The 12,165-nt window shown below is 39.8% G+C and overlaps 1 protein-coding gene across 1 annotated transcript in view; it reads right to left on the bottom strand.

The window, feature by feature from the left end:
• CPD (carboxypeptidase D) overlaps positions 1-11,483 on the bottom strand; it is a 60,398-nt gene extending 48,915 nt beyond the window's left edge. The window contains exons 1-2 of the mRNA XM_081217979.1: positions 10,645-11,483; positions 4,829-5,076 (exon numbers count right to left, since the gene is read on the bottom strand). Coding sequence (XP_081074105.1) covers positions 4,829-5,076; positions 10,645-11,480 — 1,084 coding nt within the window. The 5' untranslated portion in view covers positions 11,481-11,483. The remainder of the gene's footprint in view (positions 1-4,828; positions 5,077-10,644) is intronic.
• Between the last annotated feature and the right edge of the window lie 682 nt (positions 11,484-12,165).

Genomic DNA, 12,165 nt, shown 5'->3' with positions numbered 1-12,165 from the left:
AATTCACACTCTAGCAGGAGACACAAAAAACTAACAACATAAGTAGATAAGCATTACACTGATGTTAAACAAAATGTTCTAGGAAGGTAAGAGTGACAGTTACTACAGGGGAGGTTTTCAGAGAAGGTTACAGCTGAACTGGAGAAAAGCATTCCAGACAGAGAATAGCCCAGTATGTGAAGGTTCACATTTTGCAGGAAGGACAAGGCATTCAGTGGTAGGTGAAAAGAAGGAGAGAAGACTAGAAATGTAGGCTTGAGTCAGACTGTGAAAAGTTTAGACTTGCTCCAATTAAAATGTGAAACAAGCAAAGATATAAGAATGCTTTAAGTGTGTTTGCTAGTTTGCTTTTAATATGTAATTTTTAAAACAAAAATGAACACAAGCACTAATAGAACTAGACACATCTACCTTAAGCGTGACCAATGGTAAATCACTTATCATATACACTTTGGATTAGTAAACAGACTCTGCAGGAAAATTAGATATGAGGACAGTATTTTGTACATGTTCATTAGGTCAGATTGGTTTATGTTATTTAAATCCTCTGTGTCCTTACTGATATTTTTGTCTTCATGATCTAACGATTACTGAGAAAGGCATGTTTAAAATCTCCTACTGTATTTATGGATTTGTCTTATATTTCGTCAGTTCTGTACCATCCATTTGATTCTTTTTTATTTTATATAGATTCCAATTTCCTGGTGTCATAAGAATTATGACATAATGCCCTATTTAATGACACAGAAAATGCTGCACAAGAATAAGCTTTTCAGTCCATTTTTGGACCAAATCTAAACTTTTATGCTGTTCAAAACAGTTTGGTAATTATTTTCCCCAGCCTCTTTCCTTTCTGTCAGCAATCTACTTAAAGACAAATATACCTCAGTATTTAAGAGCACATTAGTGCTACTCAGTATGACCTCCACTTTATGCAGAGAATGGCTGCCCACACGATCAAAGGAGTTTAAAGTCGCACCAAAAAACCTGAATTAGTTACAGATATGTTATCTGGTCACATTTCATAGATCTCTTCTCTTTCTAGGTGGTTACTTGCCCTTTTAAAAATTTCTGTAAGTTGAAAGAGGGCAATTCTTAAAAGTTGACTGAAACTATAATTCAGTTTCATTAGGTTTGCTTTGGAATAAACATATTAAACCATCAGATGATTTTTATAATGTCTTCAAAACCATGAAGAAAGAAAATAATAAAGAATGGTAAACAAAAGGCATACAAATCAGCACATTGTGGTTAAAAAAAAAAAAATAGAAGAAGGCCTGCCCCGTGAATAAGTTCAGCTTAGGCTCTCACAATAACAGGCTTTAGCAGAGGAGCACGACTGTTCACAGGCCTTATTAGGACAGTCATTCCCTAGATGGATCCCGAGGTTTGAGAGACATGTTGAGAGAAGCAAGGCCACCCACGTAGGCAGCTAGATATGCTGAATCAACCCTGGCAATGAAGGTGAAGGTGGTGGGGGCCAAATTACCTCACATCCCCCACTACTAATACACTATCTGATTCCCGAGAGCAGGAATTGTTTCTGTTTTGCTCACACTGTACCCCATCACTTAATATAGTGTATGGGATGTGGCAGGTGCTCAGTAAATATTTGCTAGGTTAATAAATGATTCCGCACCAGTTATTTCTTCTCTAAGGCCTTAATTTCCTATAAAGCAAAAGGGTTGGACTAGATCAATATATTCATTTTCAGCTCTGAAAGTCTATACTTCTTTGAGTTAGAATTTCTAAATACATCACATAAATGTCAGTCAAGTTACTCCAGGACATCCGGGTCTGAATATATGCCTAGTCACAAGGTTTCACAACATCTTATCGCAGTCCAGTATAAGACAAACAATGAATTTACCCAGTTGAAACTACTGAAACTTAATACTTATGTTTCATGGGTGCACATATTTGTTGAAACTTATGAAACTGTACACTTTAAATGTGTCCAGTTTATTGTATGTCCATTATACCTTGATAAAGCTATTAAAACACACACACAAAAGAAACTACCAAAACTGCTCAATATTGCTAAGGCAGTAAGAGATATAAGCTACCTATTGTAGAAATAAAATATGTCTGACCATCCAGCTAAAACAGGAGAGAAGTAGATGCTCATAAAAACAATAATAATGGCAACAGCAAAATTTAGCTCCTTTAGATGCCTGAAGACTCAGAAAAACCCATTGCCTGGTTTAACTAAATAATCTTACTGTGAAGGAAGCACACTCACTTTTTAAATAGTATAACATATATTTACCTTCCTTAATTATTTGTCAATTAGAAACTACTTTCTAACCTTTTACAACTTTCTCCAAAAATGAAAATTTAATTATTTTTTAGTCCATTATTTTAAATAGTATCTCAAATAATGAAGCAACTTGATTACATCACAAAACCACTAGTTCATGAAATCAGGTTTTATTAAATATACTTGCTAAAGGGAATTCCCTGGTAATCCAGTGGCTAAAACTCTGTGCTTTCACTGCGGACGGCGTAAGTTCAATCCCTGGTTGGGGAACTAAGATCCCACGAAAAAAAAAAAAAAAAGAAAGAAAGAAAAAATAGAAATATATTTGCTAAAGATTGAAATGAGATTAAACATTAAAGTACGTCCCTTATCTTTAAAATTTTTTAATGGTTTTCAAACCACCTCTAATTGTTCCGGGCAGAAAGTTTGGCTTCTAAATATTTCAAAGTCCTTTCTAAATAGTTCAAATCACTAGTTATATATAAGAAACACTGGTAGAAACTATATGGGAATAAGAAGACTCTAGAAAGTATCAAGTCCTCAAACTTAGCACCCAATTTGTGTACACTTGGCTTGACATAAAAAGTCAGAGTTATTCAAATATTTATATGAAGGCACATCAAGAGAAACGTCGTAACATACTTTATAATGTGATTAACTGCCAATAAAAAGGTAAGGGGAAACCTAAGGCATTCATCGTGGGCAGATTCGAAGAAGAGAAAAAAGTTTATACTGATGACTTTTCCATAGATTGACTTGTTCCTTCTGATTACTCTTAATTAAATTGTCTAAGCCTGGGCATAAAAATGAAAAAGTCATTATTCAAAGGATACCAAAAGTTTAAAAAGAACAATAGCTGTTTTTATAACATTTAAAAGAAAAGGTAAACAATTCAAGCTTACTTTAACATAAACATAGCATTCCACGAGAAATTGCTGGTGGATACGTAAAGTAGTACAGCCACTGTGTAAAAAGCTAAATACAGAATTACCATATGACCCAGCAATTCCACTCCTGAGTATTTGAAAAGATTTGAAAACAAGGACTCAAGTAGATACTTGTACACCAACATTCATAGCAGCATTATTCATAGTAGCCAAAAGGTGGAAACAACGGATGACTGGATAAATGAAATGTAGTATATACATACAATGGAATACTTCTCAGCCATAAAAAGAAATGAAGTTCTGATACATGCTGCTAAATGGATGAACCCTGAAAACGTTATGCTAAGTGAAATGAGCCAGATGTAGAAGGACAAATATATTAACTCTAGTTATATGAAATATCTAGAATAGGCAAATTCACAGAGATAAAAAGGAGATTAGAAGTTACCAGTGGCTGGGTGGGGGGGGGACGGTGGGAAATGAGTGGGGAATAGGGAGTTTTTGCTTAATGGTTACGAAGTTTCTGTCTGGTATTTTTTAAGTTTTGTAAGTAGATGGTAGTGATACAGACGTACAACATTGTGAATATAATTAATACCACTTAATTCTACATTTTAAAATGGTTAAAATGTCAAATTTTATGATATATATGTATTTTTCAACCACAATTTTTAAAAAACAGCATTCTACAATCATCCCACATATTAAAATACAAAGGGGAAATGTGCCTTTATGTAAAATGGAGAGAAGTGGTGGTCATCACATTAACCAAGATGTCCAACTTGGCCACTTGCAGCCTCACTTTATGTGCCTCCCAATGTGATTGATATAATGATCTTGCTGGAAATTTTGACCTGATAATCTTATCAGGAAGAAAGCAGCAAATCTAGAATATGGGACGTTCTGTAGGACAACTGGCCTGAACACTTCAGAAGTTTCACCATCATTAAGAAAAGAGACTGCTGATATGACTGTTCAAGATGGGGGAAACTAAAAAAAACACAAGAGCCAAATGCAATGCTGGAACCTTGACTGCATCTGATCTGGAAAAAAAGGAGCTATAAAAGATATTTGGGGGATTATAGAGGAATTTTGAGTTATGAACAGCATGTGAGATGATAGTACTGAATTACTGTTTATTTCTCAGTTACAATAATGGTACATGGGTTATGCAAGAGAATGTCCTTGTACTTAGGAAATACATACTTGGGAGGTATTTACAGGTGAAGTGTCATAAAATTTGCAACCTACTTTTGGATCATTTGGCAAAAGTGTGTGTGTGTGTGTGTGTGTGCGCGCGCACATGTGCATACACGTGAGAGGGGTTAGGAGGGGGAACATTTGGGGTAAGATAACGGTGAATTTAAATGAAGGATATACAGGTATTCATGTAGTTTCCTTTCAATTTTACTGTGGGTTTGAAATTTTCAAAATTAAAAAAAAAAGATTAAAAAAATCAGAATTCAGACTTCCCCAGTGGTCCAGTGGTTAAGACTCTGCATTTCCAATGCAGGGGGCACAGGTTTGATCCCTGGTCAGGGAACTAAGATCCCACGTGCTGTGCAGCACGGCCAAAAAAAAAAAATCAGAATTCCTCAAAATTTCCTCTTTCTACCAGAGTATACTTAGGAATGCTAAATGAACACAGGGGGAAATATAGCATATTCAGGGCTTTACATACCTTCCACATCATACCAATGCGCACCATTTGTGATCCCATCTTTGAAAGTCTCATCTTCATCTCCAGGACAATGAGGGGCACCAGTTTTCATTATGGGGTGGTTTGAAGCATAGGCTTTTGCCAAGTATTTAAATACTTCATCATCTGAGGTTTTGCTATAGATTCCAGTAGCCTTATGTTCTGGAGAATCATCAAAAGGATAGCTTGCTACCACTGAGCCACCATGCAGATTTCCAGAAAGCACAAACCTTTGAAAACATAACCAAATCACATATCACTTTTTAAAGGGCACAGAAAACATGTATTTTAAAATTCTACATCTTTCATAAATGAACTTAGATATTCTTCTTGACACCTAGAAGACAACTGTATCAGCTGTTAAAACAAACTAACAACAATTTAAAAAAAGAAAATGGAAAGAAAGTATTATTAACTCAATAAATTCCAAAGTTTTTACAGTCCAAGTTAACTTCAAATAACTTTAAATAATTTCCCCATCACTGAAAAAAATAGCTGAATAACACAGTGTAAATTAATGTTTCAGGAGATGTCTTATTCAGGGGACTGTAAAATCATGTATTAAGTTGAACAATATGAACTTGCCACTATTCAACCATGTTTTGACCTACAAAAATGACAATTTCATAGAGTTCATAGAGTTCAATCTAATTCTTGTACTTCATATTGTGTTAATTTCATAGAAAGCATGGCTGGCATAAATAAATATTTGTTGAATATACGAGTTAGGTTAATAAGTTTCATGCTTTTTATATTACTGTCCAGAGAGAATTTTTAAGATAGGGAGTCTAATTTAAAACAGGATGTGCTTTGCCTCATTCCATTTTCACAGTACACTAAATTCACATTTTCAGGAGAGAAGCCATAGTTGAGAAAATTCAGGGGTGGGGAAAGACCTGAGCTGCTTTCAGATAAGAACAATACAGCACATTGCATCACTGTAAAAGCAGCTCTCTTTCTAGGTGCAAGGTTCCTGGTTGGACCATTAAAAAATAAACTGACATGGAGACAAGGCTGTTTCTATAAAAGAAACATTTTAAACTTTTTGCATTTTTATTGATACTTTTAAGCGAACCCATTTACAATTTGGTCAAATTTAGATATAGAAATACTGAAGAATGCCTTTTATGGTAAAAGGTAAAGGCAAAAACATGCCGAAGTCCTATTTATACATTTTTCACTCAGGTAACAGTTCAAACCATTACTATGAGTGGAGATTAAACACTTTTCTCTTTGCACTCAAAATTAGATTTTTTGCTTCTGCCTTTTTGTGGCTGAAATAAACTGACCTACAGTAATTCTAAAGGGGGTTGATTTATAACATTTCTTTCTATATGTTTGAAAGAAAATTAAGTCTATGATATGTTTAATTTGAAAGGTTAAGTATGATCAGTACCTCCCAGAGGAGGTCAAACAATGAAAATTACTTGTAACACAGAATCTATTCATCAGAAGACAGAATTTAGCTGATAAAGACAGGGATTAAACACCAGAATAGACTATGAAAGAAGACTAGTTTTATATAATTAAAATTAGCACAGTTCTAGATACCAGAGGGGAATGCCATTTGGTATAGCGGCAATAGCACAGGCTTTAAAACCAGGCAAATATGGGTAAGAACATTTGGTTTTGCAGACATGTCACTCACCAGTAACATGATCAGAAGTTGCTGCCTCTAAATCCATTGAACCCCAGTTTCTCTCTCATCTGTAAAATGGGGATTAATGCTACCTGCCTCCCAGGGTTGTTACAAGAATTAAATACGATAATACATGTACAATTATCTTCCAGCACAGTGACTGCTTTATAGCCCCTGCGCAACAAATGTTCATTCCTTTGGAGACATCTAGCATCCTGCTTAGGGAATCACTGCCTTACAGACTATCATTCTACTCACCAGTTGCAATGCTACAATGTAACAGAAACAAAAACTAAGCATCTATTCTAACTCCAATTTACCCATCCCTCCTCCATAGCAAGTTATTAACAATTTACTTTTTGGTTTCTATGCCTAAAATAATTTAAGTACTTCCCCACCACCCCACACTGACTTGGGGAAAGTTACAAGAAGGCTGGCCCAGCTCAGACAATCAACTGAGCAACAAATTTTCTTGAGTGTCAACTATAAGCCAAATGTTCTAGGCACTAAGGTATGTATTAGTGAAGAAACAAATACAAAAATGCCCTCATGGCATTCACAGTCTAGTGGGAAAAAAAAAAAAGGTAACTGAATATTCTAAATAAGTGAAGCATGTTACTTTATACGTGTTCAATTAAAATTTTAAATTCCAAGATTCTCTATTAAATGCTGTTTTTCACTTTGTTTGACATTTCTTCTAACACTTCTCAGAAATACTGTTAAAATGGCCTAACCAAATACTTTTAGAACAATGAAATATTTGCAATCTACTTGAGTGATAAAATTAAATTATTAGATTTTCCTTACCCTACTCACATAGTTTTAAAAGCACCAATGCCACTCTGGTAAGAGCGATTTCAAAAGAAAGTGATATCTATTATAGTGGTCGTAAAATTATTTCTTTTAGTCTTTGTCAAACCAACTTTGTATATCGATCCAATTTTATTTGAAGGGTATTTTATGGTTTCCAATCAAATCAATTCTCTTAAGTATTTCTCACACTTGACTTCAATATCATATATCATTCCTTGCATAAGATTTAAAGTAACTGGTAAATATATCATAAAAATTATAAAGAAGAGTCTGTAGATATTAAAAAGTCAATCTCCAAGTTAACTTTATTATGGTCCCCAGATAACCCTGTAAATAACTTTAAAAAATTAAGAAAACTTGATGTCTGATAAACTAAATTCTAAAGGTTTCAGGAAATTGTAGCTATACACCTACCCCAACAATATGATCATTCTTTTCACAAACATACCCAAAAAATCATTTACATGCTAATCTCCTATTAAAGTCTAAGCAGGTATATTTAATTAAAGAACTGTGCCAAAAATATGAGGGTGAAGTAAACTATAAAATCTTTATTTTAATGATGGAGTTAAAATCTTGTATATTTTCTTGAGCAGATGAGTCAACTATCAGTAGTACAAAATCACGGATTGGATGAAGTATAAAGTGAAACAAAGAAAATAAACTCCACTTTCCTAAGCAGGAGGTAATGAGTCTTAAATTGTTATGTATCCAAAACAACAACAAAAATCTATTTCTAATACAGCTGGGTGATTAGGATATCAAGAAATTATTCAAATGATTTATTTCACGAAATACATTGAAAAAGGTAATTTCCCTGTCGAGACGGATGTCTGTGGTTTTAGAATTTCCTATCCATAAAGCTGACTCTATATATTTAGGAATCAATCTCAAATCGTGTATGTGCTTGTTTTTTTACTTTATTCACATATCAATGTCCCTTGTTACTGATTAATCATTAAATAATATGCATCTTGAGTTATTTATGATTGAGGATGGAAGGATGTACTTTTCACCCTATACACTCACCTACTTTCCCTTCTGATTAGAGTTACATTTGAAAAGAGGGCGGATATGATTAGGGTAGTCCATAGCCACAAAATAGAGCCACTTTCTTTGTAATACCAACTGACACAGATGAGCTTTTAAAATCTTCACAAGCTCCTATCATTGAACTAGCCAGCCCAGACCATAACTTTAATCATTAAATACTGGTGATATGAAAGAGTTATCCAAAGAGCACATTTTTGGTCCTAGATTTAAAATTTAAAGCTTTCAGTATAGTCTCAAGGTGACTTGCACCAAGACAAAGCTCATTTTTATTTCTGGTCACAGCAGAAGTAATACTGAATAGAAAAATCTACTCACAGAATTTACATCCCTGCAAAGGTCATGATGGGGCTTCTTAAACGTGTCCTTTAAGCAATGCAAACAGTGAATTTGATATATCATCTCAGAAAGGCCCTGGCCTTCACAGCTTCTGACAATAAGCTGTATGTTAAAGTCACACTTCTTATGTAAATGTTCAGAGGTCCTGACACCATTATCTTTATTTTTTATTTTATTTAAATTTATTTATTTATTTATGGCTGTGTTGGGTCTTCATTGTTACACTTGGGCTTTCTCTAGTTGCGGCGAGCTGGGGCTACTCTTCATTGCAGTGTGCGGGCTTCTCATTGCCGCGGCTTCTCTTGTTGCGGAGCCCGGGCTCTAGGCGCGTGTGCTTCAGAAGTTGTGGCACGCAGGCTCAGCAGTCGTGGCTTGCGGGCTTAGTTGCTTTGCGACGTGTGGGATCTTCCCGGACCAGGGCTCCAACCCGTGTCCCCTGCATTTGCAGGCAGATTCTTAACCACTGCGCCACCAGGGAAGTCCCAACACCACTATCTTTAAAGGAAAAATCTTCCCAGAAAGCACGTGAAATTAATACCTACAAGGGATCTCAGAAGGAGTAAAGTGAAAGGTAGGAGATAAAAAGAATCTAGAATTGTCATAATGGCCATGAATTTTTCAAGGTCTGCTATATGTGCTGAACCTTGTAGAAGAGATGATTCCAAGTCCTACAGGGAAACTTCTTTGTTCATTATTGCTTGTATCTTATCTATCACTCAGATATCTTCTTCTAATCAGGATGGAAAGATTAATTGCTTCACAAGCCTTATGAAGACACAAAAATGGGGATATGCTGGCAAAGCCGATGCTTGACAAAAGGAAGAGGTGCATGGTCACTTCAGATTTTATTCCATCTGGAATAAGTTCCTTCTTCCTTTATTCTGCTCCTCCACCTTTTTGCTGAAAATCCTACCCATCTCTCAAGACTCAGTTCAAGTTCTACCTTCTCCACAGAGATGACCCATCTTATTGCAGCCCACACACATTTTGCCAGTAGGAACAATTCCTGTAAGGTTTAACTGGGTACATAAACACACCATATATATATTTATAATATTTTCTTGTTATACACCAATTTCTTCAGGTCCTCGTGCTTCCTTTAAGTTTTTAAATCTCACAGAGCAGTTACTAATACTTAAGGTGTCTATTAATTGTGACAATTAGCCATTTGGCCCTGGCCCACTAATAATGTGCACAAGTGGCAGCAGAAACCCTTCAGAGTCTAAAATGAAGCTGCTTACAGATGAAGGTTCCAGATCTGTACAAGTTCTCCAGCCAGCCATATCTATATGCTCCGTAGCTGAGTCAGAGGTAAAGACGGGAAGAGAACCAGTTTCTGTTAAATAACCAAGAAGAAGACCCCAGGAGTGTCATCTGTCATTTCTAGGCTACAGTCTCCCTCCATGCCTGTTAAGAGCACTGACTAAATGCGTGAGTTGAAGTCCCAGCTACAGAACAGGGATGTTAATGCTGTCTGTCTCATCAGGTTGTGGCCAGCATAAACTGAGATCATGCAGTCCACGGAAAGGGCTTAGCACAGTGCCTGTAGTAATAAGATAATCGCAATCTTGTCAGTTTATGTATAAAATAAGTGAGCTGACCTAGGTCATCCTTAATGTCTCTTCCGTCGCTCATATTCTACGATCCTGTGAGAACAGGGGCCAGAATGCTAGAAGAGTCTCCCCTCCAGCCAAACAGCGCTCTCTGCATCCTTTGAACAAATGACAGCCTCTAGGCAGCGCTTCTCGGACAATGAGCCGGACAGGAGGCTAAGCGGCCTGGGCCCTGTCCCTGTTACGGGGTGTCGCTCTCCGCCCTCACTACCCCCGTCCCTTAGGCCTGAGAGCACCGTTTGAGCGCTTACTGAGTGCCGGACCCAGCCTCTGCTCTGGAGGCTCACTTGGATGGGGAGGGTGCGTGGGGGAGGCGGCGGCGGTAGAGGGAGGACGACACTCACTTGTTCCTGCGGATCCACTCGATCAGGGCGCGCACCTCGGGCACGTCGTCCAGGGACGGGGGCTCACCGGTGCTGAACTGGTCCGGAAAGCTGCGGTTCAGGTCGCGGCCACGGCTGTTGTCGCGGCCGCTGGCCCCCGGAGGGCCGCTGTCGCTGAAGCCGCAGTCGCCCTCGCGGGCGCGCTCGAAGCCGTCGGGGTTGAGGCTGGGCAGCACGTACACATCAGTGGTGTTGAGCAGGCGGACCAGGCGCAGGTCCCCACGGCGGTAGCCAGCCGCCAGCTCGCGGGCCAGGTAGACGAGCACCTGGCGCGAGACGGTCTCGTCGCCGTGCATGTTGCCCACCAGCTTCACCTGCGGCCGGCCGGGCAGGAGCGGCCCCGCCGCGTCGGGCCCCGTATCGCCGTCAGAAGGCGGCGGCCCCAGGCCGGCCGTGAGGCGCAGCACCCACAGCGGCCGGCCCTCCACCGAGCTGCCGATGCTGAAGAGGCGGGCCAGGCCCGGGGGCCCCGCGGCCGCCGCCTCCCTCAGCGCCAAGCCCAGCTCCTCTTCGTGGTAGTAGCGGTCGAACTGGCCCTTGACCGCCTCGGCGCCCGCGCTCGTCGTCGTCGTCGTCGCCTCCGCCTTCTTGATGTGCGCTGCCCGGGCCGGGCTCCGCAGCAGCAGCAGCAACAGCAGACACAGCAGCAGCGGGACGCGCCCTGGCCGCCAGAGCAGCCGCGCGTCCCAGCCTCTCGCCATCTTCCAGCAGCGCTGCAAACCCGGACCTCGTTCCCTCGGCTCCGCGCTCCAGGAGGCCTTGGCCAGCCGGATCCCCTCCGCTCCCAGCAACCCCATCCCGCCCTCCAGGCCGCAGCCATTCGCGGGCGGTCCTGCTGCGGCGTCACGCCGAGGGGCGGGGCTGTCCTTAAAGCAGCCGATTCCCTCTGGGCGTGCCTTCCTCCTCTCGGGGAAGAGTTTGGTCACGCTCTTCATCGGTCTAGGTTCCTGTCGCTCTCTTTCCCTCCTCCCCGTTTCCCTTCTGCGTTTGCTCCGCTTCTCCTATACTCCCTCAGTTTCTTCTTTCTGGCTTACCCCTTAAATTCTCACCCCTTTTTCTCTGAGTACTCTCACTAGCTTCCTTCCCATCTTTGTTGCAGCTTTTCCTAGCGGCGCTTTAACGCTTAGAAACGAGAGTTGAAAGAATCAAAAGGTTCAAAAGAATCAAAGGACTCGAAAAAATCCAAAGGTTCTAAAGAATCTACCTGGGAAGAGCCAAAAGACGCCTCAGCCCTTTGCACCTTGCACCCCTTCCATCGGAGTCTGTCGCCCAGCGCCCCGGCAGCGGTTGAAGAGACTGGGACACTTGGAGTGGCAGAGGGCTCACTACCTCATTTCAGTTTTTAGTCTCTATGTTGAAAGAAGGTGTCTCCTTTATGTACAGTGGAAATCTGCTATGCAGTAGGCTCCCTTTGGGTTAATGAATATATTTCCTTGGTGTTACCCCAGTTTATTTCACTGCCATTGGTTCCTGTGTGTGCTT

Source organism: Mesoplodon bidens (genome assembly GCF_964165515.1).
Source record: "Mesoplodon bidens genome assembly, chromosome: 19".
Classification (NCBI taxonomy): Eukaryota; Metazoa; Chordata; class Mammalia; order Artiodactyla; family Ziphiidae; genus Mesoplodon; species Mesoplodon bidens.
This window is presented reverse-complemented; position numbering and strand designations above follow the sequence as displayed.